The 26,935-nt window shown below is 42.1% G+C and overlaps 1 protein-coding gene across 1 annotated transcript in view; it reads left to right on the top strand.

Annotated features, from left to right (window-relative positions):
* The window catches only part of Rnf32 (ring finger protein 32), a 37,965-nt gene extending 13,448 nt beyond the window's left edge, over positions 1 to 24,517 (top strand). The window contains 4 exon segments of the mRNA XM_038319378.2: positions 23,490 to 23,657; positions 24,275 to 24,316; positions 24,318 to 24,393; positions 24,396 to 24,517. Coding sequence (XP_038175306.2) covers positions 23,490 to 23,657; positions 24,275 to 24,316; positions 24,318 to 24,393; positions 24,396 to 24,517 — 408 coding nt within the window.
* Positions 24,518 to 26,935: the final 2,418 nt, after the last annotated feature.

Raw genomic sequence — 26,935 nt, 5'->3', positions numbered from 1 at the left:
AGACCTGATGCTCAACACCCAGATAAAAGTAGCATAGACAAGGTACAGGAGGACCTTGGGAGCTCAGTGACCAGCCAGCCTAGTTAAGTGAGGGACTCTGTTACAAAAGTTAAGGTGAAGAGCAATTGAGAAAGATACTTCTGGCATACACTAGCACCTGCATGTACATATCCACCTGAACACACACATATACAAGAGAAAAAAAAAGCAGACTTCAGTCAGAAATTTGAAGCAATAAATAAGATGATTACAATTTGATTACAATTTTATAAACTCCATCAAGAATGTGCAGTGATGGAGTATATAAGCACTGGACATTGGTATACCCTGCTTTGTAAATCATACACTCCTGGATATTAAGGGTCATACAGGCCCAGATATAATAATATGGAAAATAATTACTCCCAATCTCACCAATAGAAAGGTAACATAGACCCAAAGCTCAACAGAGAAAACTGCTGTAACTCAAATTGACATGTAGGGATTGTTGTATCCAACAGCTATGAAACACAGATTCTTCTCAGGAGCCTATGGGATTTTTTCTCCAAAATAGATCACATTTAGTTCATAAAGCAAGAGTCAATAAATACAAAAATAAAAAATGTTACATCAGATCACAGTGGCATAAAAGAAACCCGTAACAAGAATTTTAGAACCTACACATGTATGGAGAGCAAGCAAATATGCTCCTAATGATTGTGAAGACACTGGGGAGGAAATTGTAAAGCTAGAGAAAAAAAGAATGAGAAGAATGAGAAGGAAAGCAGCTTATTAGAATCTTGGCAGTGTAGGGGAGCTCATAGAAATGAGGTGTGCTTGCGTTAAAATCCAATAATACTGTAAATTAACAAAGACGGACCTCAAGACCTCCAGGTAGAACAAATATAACCCAAGATGATACAATCAGGGCAGAACTTGATGAGGACAGAGACTGGAAGAGCCCAAGAATCAGTGAAACGAAGAGTTGGTTCCTTAAAAAGACATATAGGATCAAGGACCCCTAGTCAAAGTAGCCTAAGTTGTAAAAGGCCCAAAATAATAAAATTAGAGGGGAAAGGGGGACATTACAACACACCAAAGAAATCCTGGAAGATCACTAGGAAATATTTTGAAAATATTCCCAAACATTAGAAAGATTAAAATAAATGGTTAAATTTCTGGATACATCTGACCTATCAAAATCAAATCAAGATGATATGAACCTACATACAAGACTGAAGCAACAATGACATTGAAGCAACAAAGAAAAGCCCAGAACCAGACAGATTACTGCTGAATTCTACCCAACCTTTAAAGACTAGAAGCTATGACCCTCAAACTACCTGTCAAATCAAAAAGATACGAAAGTTACTAAATTCTTTCTTGAAGCCAATATTACTCTATTTTTAATTTTTTAAATTTTATTTATTTTACATCCTGACCACCGTTTCCCCTCCTTCATCTTCTCTCATTCCCACCCCCTAATCCTCTCCTCTGTCTATTCAGCAAGGGGCAGGGCCTCATGGATATCAACAGAACATGGCATATCGAGTTGCTGTAAGACTAAGCACCTCCCCTTGTATTAAAGCTGGGCAAGGCAACCCAGTATGAGGAATGGGTTCCTAAGAGCCAGCCAGAGTATTAGGGACAGTCCTGCTCCCATTGTGAGAGTCCACAAGTAGACCAAACTACAACAACTGTCATTATAGTAGAGGGCCTGGGTATGCAGGCTCCCTGGTGGTTAGTGCAGACTCTGAGTTCCCATGAGCCAGCTGTTTCTGTGGGTTTTCTTGTGATGTTCTTGACCCCCTCTGACTCCTACAATCCTTCCTCCCCTCTCTTCAGCAGGATTCCTTGGGCTCCGACTAATGTTTGGCTGTGGGTTCTTTGAATGTTTCCATCAGTTACTGGATGAAGAGTCTCTGATGACAATTGGGGTAGTCACCAATGTGATCACAGGAAAATGGCCAGTCAGGCTACCTCTCCCACTATTGCTAGGAGTCTTAGCTGGGGTCATCCTTGTAGATTCATTGGGAGTTCCCTTGCATCAGGTTTCTACCTGAACCCAGAATGCTCCCCCTTCCAGTATCTCTTCTAGTACTCTTCCCCCTCCATCCAGCCACAACCCAGTCCCTCAAGTTCCCATACCCACCCTCCCCAGTCCCTCTTGGGTCCTCCTTGTTATCTAGCCTCTCTGGGTCTGTGAATTGTAGCCTGGTTATCCTTTACTTTACAGCTAATATCCACTTATGAGTGGATACACACCATGTTTGTGTTTTCTGGTCTGGGATACTGCAGGATGCTTTTTAAAAAATACACAAAAAATTAAAATACTAGGCAAGCTGAAATCCATGACACACTACAAAGAGCATGCACCATTGGTTAGTTATGTTCTGTGCTTGTTATGGTTACTATTGCTGTGCTTAAACCTCAGGACCAAAGCAACTTGAGGAGGAAAAGGGTTTATTATCATCACTGTTAATGATCAAAGGAACTCAAGGCAGGAGCTGATGCAGAACCCGTGGAGGAGTGCTGCTTACTGGCTTGCTTTCCATGGCTTGCTCAGCCTGCTTTCTTATAGAACCACCAGCCCAGCAGTGGCACCACCCACAATAGGCTGGGCCCTCCCACATCAATCACTAATTAAGAAAATGCCCTACAGAGTTACCTACAGTCTGATCTTAGGGAACCATTTTCTCAATTGAGGCTCTCTCTTCCCCAATGACTAACTTGTGTCAAGATGGCATAAAACTAGCCAGCACAGTTTCTCATTACTTTGATAACATACCAATGGAAACAAGAGTTGGACAGGTTTATTTTGACTCAGAGTGCCAGGAGTCCATCACAATAAGAAAGAACTGGAGGGGAGGAGAGGAGGAGGTGGAAATTTTTAATAATATTAAAAAATTAAATTAAAAAATTCATAAAAAAGAAAGAACTGGAGACATTCACCCATAATGACAGAAGCTTATTCACATCTTGGTGGATCAGAAAGCAGAGTACAGGCACAAAAGCCTTCAAGGATGGACCTAGCAGCCCACTTCTGCTAGCTAGAACACAGTTCCAAATGCTCCTACATCCTCAGTGACACCAGTTGGAGGCCAAGTGTTCAAATAAATGAGCCTATAGGCAGTGCATCACAGTCAAGCCATGACAACCGTGATGACGTTTGGTTTCATTCTTGTGATGTAAGGGTGGGTTCAACATCTGCAAAAACAAAGGAATATAGCATATAAGTTCAGAAACAAATCAATTAGTGATCTCTCGTAGAGTAGAAGAAGCCTTTGGCAGTTCAACATCCCTTCCTGATAAAGGTCCAAAGAAACTCAGGAAAGAACACAAAACATACCTTAACATAATAAAGTGTATATATATAAAAGTTAGCCACCTTTATACTAAATGGGAAAACCCTCAAGCATTCCTCCTAAAGCCAGGAAGGAGACAAAGATATCCACTCAATATCGTATCTGAAATTTTGACAGAGATCAATAAAGCAAGTGAAGAAATAAAATGGGGACAATAAAAAAGGAAGTCATAGTGTGCTATGCGATGATATGACCCTGTTCTTAAAGACCCCAAAAGGTCCATCTCCATAACACTTTTAGTGAAGTAACAGGATAAAATAGAAAACCTTTTCTATATACCCAATAACAAGCATGCTGAGAAAGAAATGAAATAGTCCCATTGCAATAGCCTCAGAAAATAAACACCCAGGAATAAAACAACCAAAGAGTTGAAAAACAATGAAAATTTAAAACATGAAGAAATTGATGGAGACACTAAAATATGGAAAGACTTCTCTGCTCACGAGCTACAGAATCAATATTATGAAAACTGATCATTTGAGTAAAAGCAATCTACAGATTCTGTGTAATCTCCATCAAATTTCAGATAAGGTTCTTCACAAGATTGGAGAAAAAGCCTAAAATTGATAAAGAAGCACAAAATAGCCAAAACAATCCTGAGCAGAAAGAACATATTAGCAGTTTAACACCTGAATCTCAAAGTATACTGTAGTCATAATAACAAATCAGCACCAGTGCTGACACAAAACAAGCCTAACGGAATAGAGCAGAGGGGCCAGAAATAACACCCTCATCTACAGCCACCGAGTTACTGAGGAAACATGTCAAAAGCACATTGAAAATAAATCTCAATTGTGGTAGGAAATTGGATTTCATGAGAATGATGCTAGATCCCTTGTCCCATGGGGAATTCTATCCAAATGGAACATGTACCTTCATGGAATACCTGGAACTACTCAAAGAAAACATAAGGACACCACTTGAAGATACAAACATAGGGAAGGATTTTCTGAAGAGGACAGCCCTGGAAATAATAAATTAACAAATGGTGTTGCATGAAATTTAAAGTTTTTACACAGCTAAAGAAACAATTGAATGAAGAGACTACCTACAGAATGGGAGAAAAAGTATCTGCCAGCTACTCATATGATAATGTCTAGGCTATATAACAAAAAAAATGAGCCAAAACACAACCAAAAAATGCCCAAACAAACCAAAAAACATGAAAAGGTCAATAAACATGAAAAAACAGCCACTGTTCTTAGCCAAAATTAGGGAAATGCAAATCAAACTCTACTGATAGCCGAACTTACCCTGTTCACAATAATATCAAGACAACCACAACACCCGGTAAGGTTATGGGGGAAAGGAGCTCTTAGCACTGCTGCTGGGCTATTTATTGGTATGCCCACTAGGAAAGTCAGTATGGGTGTTTCTCAAAGAGTCCTAAGAATTGACAACAATCATGCATTATAGCCTGCTGCCACTCTGTGTCTCTGTTCCCCCTCCCTTGACAGTGACTTTCCTTCTAAGTGGTCTTTCTTATGCTTTCCTATCATACACATATTTATGATCTAGATTCTGTGTACCAAGAGAAGCACTGCTTATTTGTGTTTCTCATAGAGTGTATTTCATGTTAACATGAACTCTATCAATTTTCCAGCAAATAACAAAATTTCATTTTTTGCCAGAATAAAATTACATTGTTAACCACATTTCCTGTTTTCTTTCTTCGTCACCCTGAAGGTGGACATGCAGGCCAGTTCATTACCTTGTCTGCTGTGTACAGTTGTGCAGTAACCATGGCTGTACAGCTATGTCTGCTCTACAATTTAGGATATTTAGGAATGCACCCACGAGTGATACAGCTTTACTACATGATGATTCAATTTTTAGATTTTAAACTTCCATACTGACTTTTCATAGGCTTTTTTTTCAAAAAGCCTTTCAAGAGAGTCGACTTACTGTTAGCACATGCACAGTGTGATCATTTGTAAAGAGCAGCCATACTCCATAAGTCATGTGGGGTGGTTATGTGTAGCATCTCTTTACATATAAATAGATGGACATTAATACAAGCAGCCTTCTTTTCCTCCAAAGATAGAAAGCCTGGCAACATTCTCCAGTGCTAATGACTTCTCTACAGCTACTGGTGGACCTGGCAACTGGCTGACTGCCACTAAAATTTTATCATGTAGTCTATGCACAGATACTGGGCTGCATCCACAGCAATAGTTATTTTTAAAGGAAAAAATATAACCAGAGTCAACTGCACAACGGTTACAAAGCCCAAGGCAAATAATCTGGAAATACTTTCATGATAGGTAATTCAGCTAAACATCAAATTATGGAATATTACAAGCATAGAATACAAATGAAAAAATGGGTGGATCTAGGTATGCATTTGTTTAAGACAATAGGACTCTTCATACTCTGTAAGAAAGATACAGGGCTAGGCCAGGCGGTGGTGGCGCACGCCTTTAATCCCAGCACTCGGGAGGCAGAGGCAGGCGGATCTCTGTGAGTTTGAGGCCAGCCTGGTCTACAAGAGCTAGTTCCAGGACAGGCTCCAAAGCTACAGAGAAACCCTGTCTTGAAAAGCCAAAAAAAAAAAAAGATACAGGGCTAGTGGAGATGAAAGCCAAAAGAGAATTTTTGTTTAGTTTTGTTTTTATGAGACATCTTCTTCTAACCCTGTATGCCCAGGTTATCCTTAAACTTCTGGTCCTCCTGCATCAGCCTCTAGGGTGCTATGAATTGAAGCTATGCGTCACCATGCCCACCACAGAGTTCCTTTTTGTATAAGCCTTTGTGTTCTATGATTTTTTTAACTATTGCTATTACCAATTTTTTTACCCCAAACTGGGCCCTTTTGTTCTGTTTAAATTCTGTCTCCAATAAACATAGAGTACCAAGGAGACTTATGCACAGTCAGAGACAGGAGAAATGGAAGTTATGTGTATAAATCTGCTTGGCTTGTTAGAAACTGAGAGATTTCAGATGCAGAGTAGAAGAAATGAACAATTAGGAACGATGATTCTTCCTGGGAATCCAGGACACTTTTTGTTTGTTTGGGCTCTTTTATATTTCCCTCCATTCTCACCATGGCAGTTGTGAGCTGTCATAGCCCAGTCAGTAGCGGGGAGGGTCATTTAGTACAAGATGGGACAATAATAAAGTTCAGGGTTGCCTGACAGATCCCACCAATTTTTGCCAGCTCATCTGAAGACAGACTTAACCTACAGGCATCCTGCCCTCCAAGATTCAGGCAGGTAGAAATTCTGCTAGGTCAGCAAATAGTGCAAGATTGCAGTCATACATGAACTGATTTCTATTTCACTAAAATTAAGAGGAAATTTCTTCCTCACTGACTTTTCTGCTTTTAATGAAATAATTTACAAATATTCCTGTTAGCCTGAGGCAATGATGCTGTGGGTAAAAGAGCTTACTGTACAAGTGTGAGGACTTGAGTTCAAACCCCCGCACCAATGTAAAAGCCAGAGAGCATAACAGGGACGTTTCTAACTCTGGAGCTCCTGGGAGGAGGCAGGAAGTAGAGACTGGAGACTGCACAAGCTCCAGGACCAGATCATTGAAGCAGAGTGGTGGGGGGGGGGGTGGGAGGGTTGGGAACCCGTCTCAAACAAGGTGGACAGCAAGGACTGACACCCAGGATTGTCCTCTGACCATCACATGTAGGCCCCACACACAAATATTCTTGCAGAAGTTTGGAAATGGAGAAAGGCAGCGGCAAGAGAGGATAATGAAGAGAAAGGTGATGAGGGATTAAAGCATAGTAAGAAGTCAAATATAACTGAGATAAATTGACGTGTTATATAGTAAACTCTTGGATTCCATTGATATAAGACACTTAAAGTGAAACAGAATGTTCAGAGGAAGTTCACATTATAAAAACAAATGAGGGCTGCACAGCTCGCACTCCCACCGGCAATGCAGGAGCACTCCCTTTCCTCTCAGCATAAGCTGTCATCAGTGTTTTTGATCTTGGCCGTTCTTACAGGTGTAAGATGGAATCTCAGAGTTGTTTTGATTTGAATTTCTCTAATGATGCATTGCTGGAAATGCAGGCTGGTACAAACCCTTTGGATGTCAGTGTGGCGATTTCTCAGAATATTAGGAAACAACCTTCCTCAAGACCCAGTAATACCACTTTTGGGTATATATCCAAAGGATGCTCAATCGTGCCACAAGGACATGTGCTCAACTATGTTCATAGCAGCATTGTTCGTGATAGCCAGAACCTGGAAACAACCTAAATGTCCCTCAACCGAAGAATGGATAAGGAAAGTGTGGTACATTTACACATTTACACAGCAGAAAAAAATAATGACATCTCAATTTTTGCAGGAAAATAGATGAAGCTAGAAAACATCATTTTGAGTGAGGTAACCCAGACACAGAAAGACAATTATCACATGTACTCACTCATAGGTGGTTTTTAAACATAAAGCAAAGAAAGTCAGCCTACAAACCACAATCCCAGAGAATTTAGACAACAATGAGGACATTAAGAGAGACTTACATGGATCTAATCTACATGGGAAGTAGAAAGTAGAAAAAGACAAGATCTCCTGAGTAAATTGGGAGCATGGTTACCCTGGGGGAGAATTGAAGGGGCAAGGGGAGAGGTAGGGAGGGGATCAGAGAAAAATGTAGAGCTCAATAAATATCAATTAAAAAACAAATGAGAGCAGGCATAGTGGCCTATTACTGGGAGGCTTTGAGTTCAAAGCCAGCCAAAGCCTACATAGCAGCATCTTGTCTCGGAAAAAATAAACAAGCAACAAAAGAAAAATGAGTCTGGGAGATTGTTCAGTAGGTAAGGTGCTAGATGCCAGGCCCTCGGATCCCCAACAGCCAGTCTTCCACCCCTGTGATGCCAGCTCCAAGAAGCAAAAATTGGGGGATAATGAGTTTGAGACCAGAATAAGCTGGTCTCTGACAGAGACGTACAGACAGATAGGAGGAAAGGAGCAAACCTAGCTACTGAACCCAGCCTCTGATGAAAAGTAACTTAAAAGTGAACACTGGAAGATAAAACATCGCCAGGCTGAAAGCACTGAGGAGGAAGGCGTCCACGGACTTGGAAATCATGTTAAAATTGTAAGAGGCTCATGTATACAGCCTGCCGCCATTAAAGACCAAAATGTAACTGGAAAAAAGTTTCCACAAAAGTAGCAAACATGGGAAAAATTTAAAGTATGAAAGAACAGAACTCACGTGAACATTTTAACTTCACTAAAAAGATGCTCAAGTGTAGCTAATCCTAAATGTGTTCCTAATCCTGACCACCAGTACCAGAACTAGGATGGGGTTTGTTATGATAAAGGTTGTTTATTGGGGCTGGGGTTGTATATTGTTCAGTAGTTAGGCTGCTTGCCCAGCATATAGACAGCCTGAAGTTCAATTTCCAGCACCACATAAACCAGGTATGGTAGTGCACGCCTGTAATCCCAGCTCGCAAAGTAGGCAAGATTCAGTTCCCAAGATGATCCTGAGCTACATCCTTGGCAAGGATGGCAAACTACATCTGAGCTGTAGAGGCCAGCCTGGGCTGCAAGAGACCCTGTCTGTTTGTCTTTGTTTTGTTGTTTTTTGAAACAGGGTTTCTCTGTGTAGCTCTGGCTGTTCTGGAATTCTCTCTGTAGATCAGGCTGGCCTTGAACTCAGAGATCCACCTGCCTCTGTCTCCCTGAGTGCTGAGCACCACCACTGCCCGGCTGAAACCTTGTCTTTAAAAAACAAAACAAAACGAAAAAAGCTACATATCAAACCATGACAATGTAACCTAGATTGCTCAGCACTCTGGCCAGTCTCTGCCTAGCAGTAGACAAAATATAGCTGGTGTGTGTTGCAAATGTAAATGTGTGTGATACTCTATATTGACAAAATGCACAAAAATCACATAAAATTACCACAACTAGATGGCTGGGTGTTCATATTCAATGTATATATGTGGTAACTATTTGTTGTACAGCCACAATCATCAGATGTAAATGAAGGAAACTGCCCCTTCATAATAGTTCACACCCTAAACTTAACAAAGAGTATTCAAACCACAGAAGAGCTTTTCTGATTAAGCCAAAGTATTGAATAAGATTATTAATATTTATGGTGCATTTAAATATAAATATTCATTTTCTCTAGATAGATTTAATGTGACTTAACTCTAAAAAAATTGATAAGCTTGCCTGTGCACCTCAAATTGTACAAGTTAACTCTAACACCTATAGCAGGGTAGAAACAGCCATTCTACATTATAAAAGACAAACCTTTTGATATACAAAACATAAATTTGGTAGCTAAATCCCCATTAAATAAGGGACAGCTAGTGAACAGTAGAAAGCCATATGCATCAGCTTATAGAATCATCTAATCTGAGAATTTTAGCCCATTCACATGGAAAAGACAAGAGAACATTTCATGCCATAATCTATCAAAGCTGTATGAGTTTAAGTATCTAAACTGAATGAAACTAGGGTCAAAGACAACTTCCTGGGTACCATACCTCGTTAGATAGAAGGCATAAAGCAGTGGATGGGATAGAAACCACTGCATCAGAGGTTGCGGGGATCTGAGACCTAGTACTTTTGGGAGCCTCCCACGGCCAGAGTTTTCATTAAAAGAATTTCATTAAAAGAATATCGACACGCATACATAGATAAATGTTTAGGAGTTCCAATCATTTGCTTGTGCTTTTGTAAAGCTCTCTCATGGGAGTGAAGTTAATGTTTCCTAGCTGGAACAGGAAAGCTGAGTAACAGGTGTTTCTGAAGTCAGTACTGTGGCCAAGCAGTGTATGTGCAAGATTCGGTCAGCCTGAGGCGCTCACAACTGCCTTATTAGGTTCAATATGGTTTGATAATAATAGAAACCGAAGTTTTTTTTATTATTTATTTATTTATTTATTTGGTTTTTTTGAGACAGGGTTTCTCTGTGTAGTCCTGGGACTTACTCTATAGACCATGCTGGTCTCATACTCACAAAGATCCTTCTGCCTCTGCCTTCCAAGTGCTGGGATTGAAGGTGTGCACCAATACTGCCTGGCCAGAACAGGATTTTTTTTTTACAAGAAAAATAGTTTCAATAAAAATAAAATAAAAATAAAATAAAAGTTTTCCATTTAGAATGGCTGTAAAGTGTGTGTGTGCACATGTGCACATGTGCACATGTGCACATGTGTTTGTACAGGTGTGTGTACAGGTATGGATATGTATATACACAGGTGTATTTGTACAAGTGTATGTACAAGTATGCATATGTTTGTGCACAGGTGTGCTTATACAGGTATGTGTATAGGTGTGTATGCATGTGTACAGAGGTGTTTGTATAGGTATGTGTGCATGCAGGTACTCATGCAAGTGATGTGAATGTGTATGTCCAGATGTGTGTGTGCCTCTGTGTGCTCAGCCAGAAGTGTGTCCTGGTATGCTGGTTTCTACCTTCTTTCCTTGAGATGAGGTCTCTCACTGTACCAGAGGCGTGCTGTTTTAGTTAGACTGACTGGTCAGCAAGTTCCAGAAATCTCCCTGTCTCTGTTTGGGTTCCAGGCATAGGCATCCATGTCCAGCTTTTTACTTTGGTATTGGGGGTTGAACTCAGGTCCTCAGGTGAAGCACTGAATGCTCTTTATTCACTGGGTCATCCCCTAGTTCCAAAATAGTTTAACATAGGTTGTAAATAAAGATGCTTTAAGAGTTAGACATCTTAGATTAGTATATCTAAAATAAAAATATAACTGCTGACCCTGGATCCTCAGTATGTGAGTAACTTTTTTTTTCTATCAACTAGGGGCCTTATTCCCTGAACCCCCTTCCCTTTCGAGTCAATTAGCCAGTCACATCAGATTATGACGTCTAGCTACTGGTAGTCACTTCCTGTGTGACTATTTCTGTATTACTGAAAGATGGAGGTTGGCCAGGTATATTTTTCTAGCCTGCTTTGGGTTCCAGAGGACTCTTAATTTACAAAAAAGAAAGAAAGAAAGAAAGAAAGAAAGAAAGAAAGAAAGAAAGAAAGAAAGAAAGAAAAAGAAATGCTTTTCTTAATTTATTTTCGCTATCTTTGTGTTCACCCAAGCTTGTTCTTTTCCCATACTCTGCAGCTTGAAGTCATGAAGGTCTTCAAAAACAAAATGACTACTAAAATTGAAGTACAGCTTGAGGTGAACCATTATGTCCAGAGGTTTCCTGGTAGTAACCCCGTTAAGAACAAATTCCAAAGCCACAATGAACAATGGCTCTAGCAAGGTTCCTTTGGGTGAGAGACTAGCTCTGTGAAACAGCTAGCAGCATTCCAGAAATACCAAGTTATTCTAGGGAGACAGGAGGCCCTGTTTTTTCACATGCCTCCTGGCCAATCTTAACTGCACAAAATTTCAGATCAGTAAACTCTCAGAGACTGAAGGTTTGAGTGTCAGAAACTGCAGATTTTACTAAACAGGCTGTCGTGAATAATAAGGCGGAAGTGACAAGTTCTTTATCTATGGAAGGCAACAATTTTTTTTAATCTGGAAATTACCACATATTTAAGATAGAGCTCCCTTTTCACCATGATCAAAGAGTAATGTAAATTCACTTTTACATTTTTAGTCAAAAAAGAAATTGCAAGTGACTAGGAGACGTAAATCTACTGGCTCACTGCAGTGAGAGGTAGGGAAACACTGCAGCAAAGCACAAGGGGCAGATAGCCCCTTCCCCAGGAGTCACTTTGATCTGCGCCTCAGTGGGAACCAGAAGCAGAGACTTTTAAAAAAGAAAACACCATTTATTTATCTTGGTATCATGTAATGGCAGTTAAGAACAACAAACAAACAAAAGCCAATGTACTTGCATCGCCAGAAAGACTGCTGAGCTGCAGCTTCGCTCTACAAAGCGACCTCATCCATGCACTGCCGCCTTCGCTGGTGTGTGGGCAAAGCCTCCACTCGGCTGGGAGCCGCTGGCCTAGATCCAACATAAAGTCCCCGCGGGAGAAAAAGTCTAATGAATAGAAAAGATGGCCCATTTGGGAGCTTTAAGTGTGAACAACTGGAGGTGCTAGTGGCCTTGAATGCTTCATGTACTAAGATGAATGTTTTCAGTATTCTAGATCAGGTTAGCTCCAGCCGTTCTGATTTCATAATCCATCTTACACACAAACTGTGGTTCTGCATTTTCCCTTCTCTTCCTGGGAGAGTTAGTGAAGCTCTTCTCTTTGGTTTTTATCCACCTAAATTCTACAAACAAAATGTTCCCATACACTAAGAAGTTTTCTTCTCAAGGTGGCCTGACTGTAAAGTAGCATTGGCATGCTGCTAGCAAAACAGAAGCAGAGCAAGGTGGTGCAGCGTGACACGGCAGGTTCTTTTAAGCATACTGAACTTTTGTAGTAAGAACTGCAGAGGTCAGGTGTTGGGTTTTGTGTTGGTGGGTGTCAGGATTAAAATTCAGTGAGGGAGTGTTGAACCTGTCTGGCTGATACAGTAGTCCTGGCATACTGACTTGCTTGAGATCTCAGATCAAAGGACCTGGAAAGGTCAGGAAAGCTGATGTGCTAATTCCCCAGCAGTGTGTACAGAAAGCCTAGAGTGGCCCAAAGTGCAGTGACCACTCCTTGGATGTCTTTGATCCTTATCTGGAAACTCTGCTAGCATCTGTCATATAATTGAGGTACAGTCTTTTATTGCTGCAATTAAAACTTTCCAAATGCACTGTGTTATCTTTGCCCCAGCTAAAGTCCAGACCATTGTTTGAAAGGTGAGGCTAACAATCTGTCAGATGCTGGAGTTGAGCGCCCAGCTCTCACACACCCCCAACCTGTGGCTTCTCTAGCTTTTTCATTTCCATCTCACCAAACAGCATAATGGTCCTCAAGTTTGTTCATTCCTTTGACTTCCTTTATCACATAGAGATGGCAAACATTCTGTTGCTAACTTGAAGTGGCTCCAAGCTGCAAGCCTGGAAGGATATTAAACCAGTAAAAGCTTATCAACTGATGCATTGATATGCTGTAAATTCCAAGCTTTTCATTTTGCTTTTGAGGGTGGCCCTAAGTCAACACATTAGTAAGCAATTTGCTGACATGAGATGGATCACTTAAGACTCTCCTGAGCAGACAGAGTTCGCCTAAATGCTTTTGTTAGTGTTTTCTTTAATGTTTAGCCAGTAATTGCGAATGACCAGTAACTGTTTTACATATCAATGACCCCAGCTCATGGTTATTAAATTTATCAAATGTCCAAAATAGAAGATTTAAAAGGAAAAATATGTTAAGGTACTAATTTTTTATAAATTGAATTTTTATATATTTTATGTGGAATTTATAATATTAATGTTTAAAAACTAGAACTAAGTTGACATGTTTTTCTTGTCATCCTTACCCTTTGAATTATGAAGGTTATCAACTCACATAAGAAATGAGAAAATAAAAATTTCTGAAAACAAGAGTATGACATTTCAGAAATATTTAGTAGTTGCTTTGAATTGATTACAACGAGCAATCACTAAATGTGTTTTTTTCAGTGTTAACCTAGACCTCACCCATGCTAGCACACTAGCCTACAGTTCTAACCTTGAAAAGATTACTGTTGCTGAGCTAAACACTGAGACTCTAAAGAGCAAAAGAGTTCTGTCTGCTCCCTTCAGAAACACACCCTGACAGACATCCAGTGTGCTGACAACCTCACATCGACGTTGTGCTTTTCAGCTAAATACTGGTGTTTTACTGAATTTTGCCATCAGAGGTCACTTTAAAATCTAGATAAGCTTTGTTCTTTTTTACCCTTTCCCTACTCCAAGAAGGAATTTGTATTGTGCGGCTTCTAAATATGTACATTTAGGGCAGGTGTTTGTTCTCATCTCTAATCTTTTGCAAACCTAAGGTCAACTTTTTTCAGTGCTAAGGACCCTACACAGATGAATCGGGTGCTTCCCTATATCTGTGGTACTCATCTGAGGAGATAAGAAATGTATACAAAATAGATAACAGCCGTCAAGAGCCAGAAGTCCAGTGGGTGAGCAGTGGAGAGATCACTTTCAGCAACACATGAAGTGCAGGAAGAGGAAAAAGCAGCAGTTATTCACAGTACTGAGCAAACACATCGGCCAGACCACACGATGTCTTCAAGACAGCCTTTCTGGTTAGTGGTGACCGGTGACACAGACATGGGCAAAGCTGGTGCAGCCTCAGCTCTGGCCTCCTGAGTTCTAAAAGATAGTACATGAAATGGATTAATAAAAATGCTGCAGGATCCCTGGCGCCAAGCAGAGGCAGTAAGCCATGTGGCGGCAGGCAGCGGGCCCTGAAAGCAGCTAGTCCCAGGCAGGGACAGCTGCAGGCCCCCTAGTAGTGGCTGGTCCAGGGCAGGGAGACAACGCAGCGGTGGCGGCAGGCAAGAGACAGAGACAAGGATAGGCACGCCATGCAGAGTAAGGTTTGATATTTATTCAGGGGGTTATGGAAGGGAAGAGGGAGAAGGAGATAGGAGAGAGAGAGAGAGAGAGAGAGAGAGAGAGAGAGGGAGGGAGGGAGGGAGGGAGGGAGAGAGGGAGAGAGAGAGGGAGGGAGGGAGGGAGGGAGGGAGAGAGAGAGAGAGAGAGAGAGAGAGAGAGAGAGAGGAGAAGAGAATGAGAGAGAGAAGGGAGAGATGGAAACGAGAGGGAACTCAGGTTGGAAGCTGAAGATCAGCCTGTAACAGCAGACAGGGGAGGGAGTGGGCGTGGCTTGTCTCTTAAAGAGACAGAACAGATCATTACAATAAGTTACCCTCTCCTCACCTCCCAGGAGCCTTCCAGTCCCCAAGTCACCAGCATTGTCAGTGGTGGTCCTACTATTTTAGGAGCTCTTCATTAAAATAACAGTGTTTATGATCTTTGATCCTCAGGGCAGTGCACTGTCTGTTAAATACTAGCTCAGTTTCCAAGCTCCTTTAACAAGCAGCCCCACAGAAATGGGGTAAGCCTTTTCTACTTCACCATGTAATGCTTGTAAGTGACAAAGTGAAATTTAGGTTGAATAAAATGCATTTAATAGCTCTTAACCATCATTACATATGAAAGTAATTATTTTTGTTTAAAAACAATTTCTTTAAAACTAATAAAGTTTATAAAATAGTTATTATTAAAAAGTTAAGGAAGTGTGAGTTGTGAGTGTAAAGGTGATGTTACTCTGATTGGCAGTGAATTCCTCTGAGTTCCAGACCCAACCAGAGCTTAAAAAAAAAAAATGAGAGCCGGGCGGTGGTGGCGCACGCCTTTAATCCCAGCACTCGGGAGGCAGAGGCAGGCGGATCTCCGTGAGTTCGAGGCCAGCCTGGTCTACAAGAGCTAGTTCCAGGACAGGCTCTAACAAAAAAAAACAACAAAAAGCTGCAGAGAAACCCTGTCTCGAAAAAAAAATGAGATTCTGTCTCGATAAAACAAAACAAAAAATTAAAATTTCAAGGAACAGTAAGTGCCGTGAGGACAGCCACGGAGATAGCAGAGAATTCTGAATAAGGGCTGTGTGGAAGATGAATGTAAACACAAATAGCCAGTGAACTCCTGCTGCCTTGGGCCACGTGCATGATGGCATGGTCACATGTGTCACAGGGTGGTAGGCAGCCTCATAGTGGGGTGGGCTGGGAGATGGCCTAACAGGCTACATAGCAGTGCCCACTTGGGGAAGTGCTCAGGGACAGACCTCAGGGATCTGCTCATCATCAGTGTAGGATCCGGAGGAAAGAGGCCTGCAGGTGTTGGTTTTGTGACTTGGGCTCACATCCAAACTTAGCTCTCTTTGGAGTTGGGGAGGGACACCTTGGGTTTGCTGCTTGTGGGGTGCCTGGTGAGATCTCAAAAGTGAAGTGCTTCCTGGCAGCAAATGAGTGGGCCCGCACTCAGGAACAGACAGGATTCCGTCCTGCAGTGAGTCACAGGGTGCAGCAGGGAAAGGAGAGCAGCCAGGAGAGAGATGTAGAACACTGTGCCTGAGAAGTTCCACTTACTCATGCTCCAGAAGGGAGCCCAGGATAGTGCGTGGGGGAGAGGAGGCTTGTCAAGAGAGAACGGAAGGCAACCTAGAGAAAGGTCTGGACTAGGAGAGTGGGAACAGCTGCAGCCTATGACAGTCACGTGAGGGGCACAAACACTGTTTCCAGCTGATAGGACCAACCCAAGCCAGAAATGAAAACACACACAATTTTTTACATCAAATTCTTCTCTTTTCTCTGGCCTTGAAATTGTTGTGATTTGTTGTTTAGAGTAACATTCTATATTATTAGCATGAGCTAATCACTTAGCTCTAAATTGTATGGTGTATAAGTACAGATGTGAGGACTGAATTCCCACGTGGAAGCCCCGAGTTATCCATTTTCCCCGCCCTACACACATGCCCATCACTTCTCAGCTGTAATAGCTGCACTGTGTAAAGGAGCTGCCTGCCTGCCCTGTGGCCACAGTACAATTTCAACATTCTGTGTTTGTGCCTCAAGTCTTTCTCCTCACCAACACATTATGTTGTGAACAAGATGTAAACAAGTGTCTCCTCGGCCCAGAAGGGAACTAACAACAGAGTGAAGTCACGGTTCTACCAGAGGCCAACTTGGTGAACCAGTGAGTTTACTTAGGTTACTTACAAGAGGATGGATGACTCAAACGCAGGTACATCACAGAAAGCCCAGCACAAGCATGGAGATGTCCTCTGCACAACATGAAGGTAGAGACTCTCTCCACAGAAGTCCTTATTGCTTATGGAATCTTTGGGGAGGGGGCCTTGTGAATGCTCAATTTCAGGGACTTCAAAGACAGTGAGTTGTTTACTTTCAGAGTCTTAATGAGCTTCTCTCAGGATGGAGTTTCTACTCAGCACTGGGGGCACTGGTGAGCACCTTCTCCCAGGGAAAGGGCCCTAGCTGCCCTGGCTGCTTTTTCCTTCTCCTTTCAGTAGGAGTGTCTCAGAGAAATCAAAATGGAGAAGGCGCAGTAGGCTCCATCTTGTTATTAGAAACCAAGAAGGCAAGGTGGAATACACAGGTCAAAGAGAACAGTCTGAAGCAAGCAAAGGAAAAGGCCTTTCCAGATCTGAATCCAGACAAACTGAAGTGGTCAAAGGACCCTCAATATGACTTACAAGGGGTGAGTGTTCTGCCTAGTAATGCTGTGGAATACCTGGGGAGCAAAGAAACCCAACAGGGTGTTAAAGGAACAGCACCTGCACCCACACAGATGTCTCAGAGGTTCAGTATAAGCCAAAGACTGGGATCCTGGGCAAATGAAACAGGCCTACAATGTGATGTTGAACGAAATGAAAACTATGTGTAAGAGCAGAGTCCGAGAGAGATACGAGCTCAGATGGACAATGCTGTGATGACTCTAAAATGTCTTCTTGGGAGGAGCACTGACAATTGCATTCCCTGAAGGGAAGAAAACTGCCCTAGATGGGAAGTCTGTGGTATAAGTAGTAAATAAAGGGGAGAGAGTTATCTCGCAGGCATTGAATCTGCTGAACAAGAATAACAGTGTCCCCAACAAGCTAAGTCAGAAGAGGATGGTCGGGTGAAAGCATGAGAAGATCCTGGTTAACTTTGGACTGTGATAATTTAAGCATGCATCTCTAGGGTAGGAGCTAGAAGAATAGAAGGGTTTTCACCTGTACGGTAATAGAGAAAAAAGCTAAAATACAAAGTTTTTATTGGACAACAGAGGTTTTGTTTTGTTTTTAATGTGGGGACACTGAGATGGCTCAGCAGGTAAAGGCAACTTGCTGTGTGTGGAACCTGATTAGAGTTCAAAACCCAGGGCCTACATGGTAGAAAACGAGAGCTGACTCCCAGTAGCTGTCCTCTGACCTCCACAACCATGCCACGATGTACACACCCACACAGAAAATAAATGTAATAGTAATGTTTAAAGTGGCAGAACAAAAAGACTACACAAGAAGAGAACACAGGAGGGACACAGCTGGGCAGGTTGTCAGTAAATTACACAAATGGGACTGATCAGTTGTAAGGACAGTGTGCACACACCTGTGTGCAGTCACGCTCAGGCCTTGGGTTCTCTGGCCTGCAAGCAGCCAGCCTGTGGGTTCTACAGGCTCCTAGGTAAGTGGGAAACAGTTTCCAGGTGAGATGCCAGCAGCCGTGGGTAGCAGGTGAGCATGTGATGTCATCTGTCACTGTTGGTACTCTCTAACATCAGTCTCCTAGAGTCCAACCAATTTCTCAGCTCTTAAGATACGTACGTGAACTGCCACCAAGTCCCTAGAGCTGTGGGTGGCTCTGAATGAAGTCCCTCTCCTGGCCTCAAATGGCACGGGTGACTACTCTTTAATGCTTGTCTTTCTGACACATCAGAGTCCTACACAGACGACCACAAGCACTTGGCTTTACATTCTGGGAAAAAGACAAGTCTGACCTGAGATGGGGTACAGCATGTAAAATACCCCATTAATAGTCATTCAAATGGAAGTGGTGAAATAGTATTGTGATTTGGGGTGGAAAAATTAAATTTTATAAGCCTTTCAGTGAGACTAGTATGAATTTTTAGCCTTGTACATGCAGCTCCAGTAGCATTTCTGTCACACAGTGGTTGTGGGTCTAACTCCTGGATCTTTCAGGTCCTCAGAACAGTTATATTATGGCAAAAGACTAAAGTTATGGAATGTGCTGCCATGCAGTGACTAATACACCCATTTTTCCAGTCTTTTCTCATATTATTCCCTTAACAGCAAATGTTTTTCCTCTTGCTCAGAGAAACCAACTCTTTATAGCCTCATTGAAATCCAGAGAATGGTTCTCTTTGCCAGCCCATGTGGAAGAGACTGGCTTCTGGACTCTGCAGGCCCTCTGTGACTGACTACTCTGTTACTACCCCACCTAAGCACTTTCTGCCACTGTAACTGTCCTGAAAAGCTCAAACTGGGTCTAAAACGGCAGAGCAGTGATAGAAGATGGCGATGCAGGCCATGGTGTCCAGGATCTGGGCCTCACATCCTAACACTGGACAACCCAGCGTTACAGCGTGATCTCCTTTTCTATGGACTAGCCATACCGTGGGAAGTCCTTTCTGTTTATCTTTCAACTGGACAGCATACGAAAGATTGGGTGTCACATGTAAACTTGCCTGGCCTGAAGATCTTAATCACAATTTCTCTTCCTATCTGGAAAGGATGGGCCCAGAGGGCAAATACTGGTTGAGGAGACTAAATATTTTTTGTCTACTTGTTAAGAACAAACAGCTGGGTTAGGCTGATCTACCTGGAATTATAAAAGTATCTGTGAATTGAATAAGAACTCAGTATGATCCGAGAGTGCTCTTGATGCCTGTTCATGGCCCAGCTTTCACGTAATACTGGTTATAACAGTAAATATTGTGAAAATACGTTCTTCCTCTAAACTTATTAATTATAATGGAATACTGTGTGAAGCAGCACCATTCTATTTGTTATTTGTACACATTTGAACTTGTCTAGAAGGTGATTGTGAAAAAATTCCTACAATTATATTTTAAGTAAATAAGACCACGATTACAATGATATTTAAGCACAGGACCAATAATGTACATTTTCATACATGTTCTAATTAAGAAAAGTAAGTAATGAAAACTTACCAAAAAATGAGTTGGGGAAGACCACTATACAACTTTGTAAGCAAAACTCTTAACAACAAAAAATCACTTTGAGACAAAGTCTCATATAGCTCAGGCTGGCTTCAAACTTCTGATCCCTTGCCTCAAGTCTCCTGAATGCTAAGATTATAGGTATGCACCACATGCCTCCTCACAGTCTTAATACAAACCCCAAGTTTAAGGCAGTTGCATTTCTAATAAGTAATATAGTACTCATAAAACTTTGCTCTTTTAAACAGAGTGACAGAATCTTGAGGAAAGGGCAGACACAGAGTCAAAACTTTTTAACTGTGGAGGATAGAACACACAGAGGTCAAAGAATCACAGCAGACATATCCAGATGAGTCAGGAAGCAGGCAGACTGAGGTCTATTTAATGGCAGTAGGTAAAGCTAGTGGGGAACTTGCCCAGGAATGTCTGCCCTTCCTAAGTGTGTGAACAGTAGTTCACTCCAGTGTGTGCTTGAAGTGTTGGAGTTCTGTGGATCCAACAGCTCCTGTCCATGCCATTAGGAAATGACTGCATGCCCTGCCACAGCCAACGTCTAATGCCCAAGTCATTTGTCCTAAGATCAAGTGCTTTTCTGGTTTTGTATGTTTTATAATTGTGTATGTGTAAAACTTTATAAAAGAACTGGGTTTAGAGGAACACTAGAGACTTATTTAAGGTTAACTTTGGATAGCATGCATATGCTGTCTCAGTACTGAAACTACTAATGTAGAACTCAACCTAAGTCCCAAGTGATCTGTTCGGCATCTTAGTTATCTATAAATACATTATCTTTGCTTAGTAACAAAGATTAAAATCTTTTTTCTTAATTTTTTTTATTGGCCTATATTTTTTTCTGCTCCCCTTCCTTCCTCTCTCAACCCCTCCTACCCTCTCCTATTGTCCCCATGCTCCAATTTACTCAGGAGATCTTATCCTTTTTCTAATTCCCATGTAAATTAGATCTATGTATGCCTCCCTAAGGGCCCTCTTTGTTGTCTAGGTTCTCTGGGATTGTGGACTTGTAGGCTGCTTTTTATTTTCTTTTTTTCTCTCTTTTATTTTTTTAGTCGAAAAGCCACTTAGGAGTGATACATATGATATTTGTCTTTTGGGTATGGGTTACCTCACTCAATATGATGATTTCTAGGTCCATCCATTTGCCTGCAAATTTTCAAGATGTCATTTTTTCTGCTGTGTAGTACTCCATTGTAGAAATGTACCACGTTTTCCTTATTGATTCTTTGGTCGAGGGGCTTTTAGGTTGTTTCTAGGTTTTGGCTATGACGACCAATGCTGCTATGCACATAAGTTGAGCATATGCCTTTTGGTGTTACAATTAAGCATCCTTTGGGTATAGACCCAAAAGTGGTATGCTGGGCTCTACGGAAGGGTTGTTTCCAATTTTCTGAGGAAATTGTCATACTAATATCCAAAGGAGTTGTACCAGCTTGCACTTCCCACCAGCCATGTAGAAGTTAACCTTCCCCACAAACCTCTCTAGCATAAGTTGTCATTCAGTGTTTTTGATCTTGGCCATTCTTAAAGGTGTAAGATGGAATCTCAGAGTTTGTTTTGATTTGCATTCTCTGATGGACTAAGGATGTTGACATTCCTACGTGTTTTCAGCCATTTTCTTTTTTTAGTATTATTTTTTATTTTTTTATTAAAATTTCCATCTCCTCCCCTCCTCCCACTTCCCTCCCCTCCCCTCCACCACCCCCCCACTCCCTCCCTCTCAGGCCAACGAGCAGTCAGGGTTCCCTACACTATGGGAAGTCCAAGGTCCTCCCCAATTCCCCCCAGGTCCAGGAAGGTGAGCATCCAAAACTGAAAAGGATCCCACAGAGCCCATCCATGCAGTAGAATCAAAGCCCAGCGCCATTGTCCTTGGCTTCTCAGTCAGCCTCCACCGTCTGCCACATTCAAAGGAGTCTGGTTTGATCACATGCTCCATCAGTTGCATTCCAAATGGCCTTGGTGATCTCCCATTAGATCTGTCCCACCATCTCAGTGGGTGAACGCAACCCCTTGCGGTCCTGACTCCCTTGCTCATGTTCTTCCTCCTTCTGCTCCTCATTAGGATCTTGGGAGCTCAGTCTAGTGCTCCAATGTGGGTCTCTGTCTCTATCTCCATCCATCACCAGATGAAGGTTCTATGGTAATATGCAAGATAACCATCAGTGTGGCTATAAGACAAGGCCAGTTCAGGCACCCTTTCCTCTGCTGCCCAAGGAACAAGCTGGGGGCATCTCCTTGGACGCCTGGAGCAATTCCACTCTTGGGAATATACCCAAGAGATTCCCAATCATACTACAAAAGCATTTTGTTCAACTATGTTCATAGCAGCACTATTTGTAATAGTGCTTCAATAGAAGAATGGATAAAGAAGGTGTGGCACATATACACTTTAGAGTTCTACTGAGCTGTAAAAAAAAAAAAAAAAACAATGACATCTTGAATTTTGCATGCAAATGGATGGAAATAGAAAACACTTTACTGAGTGTGGTAACCCAGACCTAAAAGGGAATATGGTATGTACTCACTCATAAGTGGATTCTAGCCATAAATATAGGACATAGGGCCTATAATTCATGATCCTAGAGAAGCTAAATAAGAAGGTGAACTCAAAGAAAAACATATTGTTATCTTCCTGATATTGGAAATTGATAAATTGCCAGGCCAGGGGTTGGGAGTACGGGGGTGGGGGGTGTGAGGTGGGGATAAGGGGAGATGGGGGGGGAGAGAAGGGAGAAGGAGAGGATGGGGAAAGCTGAGGGAATGGGATGGTTGGGATGGAGGAGGGGTAGATGTGGGAGCAGGGAAGTATATATCTTAATTACGGGAGCCATTTTAGGGTTTGCCATTTAATTTTCTAGAGGAAGGTTTTAAAGTTATCAGGCAAGGACTGTTTCAAATTGTGATCTTAGATCTTAATGGGAAAAAAGTAAGAAGGACACCCTCTTGCTTGGATTTCCTCTTTTCTGCTTATACTAAGATCATCTACAGTCTGGCGCCACAGCTTCACAGGCTGATGGGCAAAGCATAAGCGCTGCTAGCTCTAGTCCCCACATTGCTGGCAGCAGTGCCAAGAGGTTATACACTGTGCGTGTAAGTCCTCTGAAAGATTCTAATTCCTCCCTCATGTCAGCTTAGTCCCATATACTAACTAACTTGCTAACTGCTGCAGAGGAAAGTATCTTTTTTATACGTCTCTAAATTGTTAAGTTGGACTCCTGTGAATTAGACCAAACAAGAGGACCTATTAGCAAGAGAAAAGTATAAGCACTTATTTAATAAAGTCTCCTGTAACATGGTCCCCTTCTTACAGAAATAAAGACCTGAATCACAGCTAAGCAGCAGTGAACTGGGCTTTCCCTGATGAAGAACGGAAAGTACCCAAAGAGAAGACAGCTGAGGACAGTGAGACAGGCCCTTGGCCTGGAGTGTGGCTCGGTTTCTCTAAGGACCCCATCCTCGGGGATGAGGGCACTCCTGTTACATCACAGTAGGGCCTCATGACCACTTCTGGAGGGAAGGGAAGTCAAGTCCCTCCTTCAGGAATGGCTCAGCCCTGTCATTCAGATGCTCCAGCCTTTGCCTCTGTTCTCAGTTCACAGAAATCAGCCACCGACTCTTGTGCTCATACAACACCAACATAGATGAACTCTTCTCAGAAATCGACCTCTGCTTGGCTGTAAATCGCAGCATTCTTCAACAGCTAGATGAAAGATGTGGCCATGAGATCACTGAGGAGGACTGGGAGAAAATCCAAGTGCAGGTAGGCTTCAGCCCAGCTTCCCTGCTGCCTCTGCAGAATGGACTGCAATCACAGGTCTGTAAAGGGTGGGAGCCTTGCATGGAGACACCCAGGAATTTGCCATGAGCTTAGTGATGACCATCAGGGTCTTCCATTTTGAAATGTTAAAGTTCTAGTTCGATGGTAATGTTAAGAACAATGAAAGCCCAAGAGGACCAAGCCTATGCTTCCTGTCCTCCTCCTATATCTCTAGTAGCCTAAGGAAGGAAAGCAGGGCTCTGAGTGACTTGATGTCAAATGCAAGGAAAACTTAAACAGAAAATTGGGGTGTTAAAAAAGATTAAAATATAAAATTGGGAATGTTTTACCTTTTTAACAGTATCAGCCAAGTTTTTTCACTTTTAATTAAAAGGCACCATCTACCTTATTAATGCTCAGCATTTTTAAAGTATTTGTGTTTAAAATGCTTATTATAATCTCTACACCTCACATTTTAGACATTAAGTTTGTCAATGTAGTGCCCATTTTCAGAGGATCCATGTCTTGGGATCTAGTTCTCACTTACAGGTCTGAGTAACTGTGGAATGTGACAGGACAGTCAATGCCAATGACAAATTCATATCTGCTTTGTGCTGCAGGCTGCTCACCGAGAGATCTACGAGTGTTCCATTTGCCTGACCCCCACTCTCCTTCCATGGTGACTGCCGGCAAGCAGCTGTAGGAGCCAGCAGCCAGCGTCCCCGTGAGACAGTCCTCCTGTCTGTGCACACCTGTTCCACCATGCCTGCCTCCTGGCCTTGGAAGAGTTTTCCCTGGGAGACAATGCTCCTTTCCATGCCTGTCCTCTCTGCCGCTCCTGCTACCAAAAGAACAATTCTTAAATGCTGAATTCTTGTTCAGGAAGTTAAGACTAAAGGGAAGTACAAAGCCTACCTTGTTTTTGGATGAGCTGTGTGAGTTTTGGGTTGAGTACTACACCGCTGTCTGTTTTTTGTGATTACACAAAGGAGATATAAGGGCCCATCTAACCATCACCTTATTACATAAAAAGCAGTTTGTGTATTGTGAGTTAGTTACTTGAAATAAATGAGGAATAATGTTACTTAAAATATAGTGTCTAACCAACAACCAGGAAACTGACATTCTTATCCAATGCATAAGAATCTTCCCTGATTTTTATGTAATAGATTAGTAAATAGTGAAGTACTTTTAACATGTAAACTGAAAAAAAATAGTGGTGTTCAACATCAAAACCGAGTAAATCAAATGTTAATGATGGTGTACAGAATCCTGATACAGGACAACTGAAAATCCCTGGAGCCTACAGAATTGGGTGCCAGTGCCCTAATGTCAACCCCGCAAATGCTCAAGTCCTGATATGAAGTGGTGCTAGTACTTCGTATAAACTGGATACATCTCTCCGCCACACTTTGAAGTCACCTCTAAGTTAAAATGCCCAGTACAGTGTAGGTGCTCTGTGGACAGAGCTGCACTCTATTTACTTAGGAACTAAGGACAGGAAAAAGAAAAAAACATGAGTGGTGTGTGTGAGCACAGATAGAGTGATTTTCTAACTCTTTAAACCCCAGGTTGGATACAGAGAAACTGGTGCTAAGATTGGTGGTGTACATAGTAGTTAAAGAGCAGCTCTGCTCGGGGTGGCCCCTGGCCACTGGAACAGATAAAGACCCATCCAACAGTATTAGTAATGTGGTAATCAATGCTGGGGTGTCTATCCTACAGACTCTTTGAGCTCCCTGGTTCTTTCTGTCTCAGGTATTTAAGTCTCTTTTGCCTCAGCCTGACCAGGAATCTCTCTCTTTGGGGAAGAGCCTGTTGATGACTGTGCTGGGAAGCAGTGTTCATGTGAGACAGAATCCCAGGGAAGGGAGCGGTATTGGTTCAAGAAACCAAGTCCAAGTTCTCAGCATAAAGGAGATTTATTTACCCCAGAGGGACAAAGGGCAAGGAGTAAGAGACAAAGATAAGAGAGAGAGGAGAAGGGGAAGGGGAAGGGGAAGAAGGTATATATGTCCAGAGGGACGATGGAGCCTCTGGACAGAGGAGACTGACACAGCCCGTAAGCAAATGGCAGCATAGGAATGTAAAAGGAAAACCCTGTGTTAGGATGAGGGGGTTAATTTTAATTGGGTATAAAGGAGGCTTTTCATTGCTGGGCTTCAATACTTTGATAGGTGGATCTTGGTAGTCAGCCTCAGAAGGAAGTGGCCAAATAAGGGAATGGACCTTGATGGTTAACTTGGAAGAATGTAATCTAATGGAATAGGGGGAAGGGCAAGGCCTGCCAGAGCCATGTGTGCCATGCTTAGGCTGGCTAGAGTCTTCATCCAGCCTGGATGGACGCAGAGCAGTGAAGCAGGTAGCATGCAAAGGTACATGCCAGGTTTCAGAACTTCCCCCCAAACAATGTTTTAAATTCATATTTATATAAGTGTTTAAAATTCATATTTATATTTTTATCCTTTTGAAATGGCTCTTTTGGTTTATAATACAGATATATAATTTATGAATTAGTATGTATATGTTAGGTTATGCTCAAAAGTTCTTGATTAGAGACATACTATTAAATTTGGAGACTCATTTGGAGAACACTTTAAACAAGAGACAAGAAACAAGATGCATCTCAGATACCAACTTTTCCATTCAGAAAACTCAGCTGCAGCTGTCACTATACGTAATGGGAATGCAGGAAGGGTTCCAGCAGTCTGACTTCTCTGACCTTGGAGGTACTGCCCTCCCTGGAACCTGTTAATGTCTGAAGTAGCAGAGTCCATTATTACTGGCACAGGAACGGATACCAGTTGTTGGCAATAGGTCCTCGGGACTTCATTGGGGTTCTGAGGGCAGGAATATTCTAGTGTTGAAGGTAAGGCCTCAGGTAAATTTCTAATGAAGTTTCATAGAGGACAGTGCAAACTTTTACCATCCCATCATGTCTTTAGTCAGCTGTCACAGGGAAATTAGTGCCCCGGTTGGTACACTTTATGCCAGTAAGGTCCAGAGGTCACAGAATTCCATGTGCCCAGCTCTCCATGTGGCTTCTTCCTCAGAGCAGTCTTTATTGTGATGAACTGATCTCTCCCTTAGCTTAGCAGATGCTCAGCATCCTTCATGATAAAGCCTTCTTCTCACTCCTCCCTCCATTCTTACTTTAATAATACTTAGGCATGGGTTGTAGGCAATTATGAAGTTATTTTTTCTTCCACACTTACGAATTTGTATGGTTGCTGCTTCATAGACCCTAACCCATCCCTAGGCACCCTCCTCACTAACTCATG

This window comes from Arvicola amphibius, chromosome 2 (genome assembly GCF_903992535.2).
Source record: "Arvicola amphibius chromosome 2, mArvAmp1.2, whole genome shotgun sequence".
In the NCBI taxonomy this organism is placed as follows: Eukaryota; Metazoa; Chordata; class Mammalia; order Rodentia; family Cricetidae; genus Arvicola; species Arvicola amphibius.
Note: the sequence above shows the minus strand (reverse complement) of the source record. Positions and strands in the feature narration are given on the sequence as shown.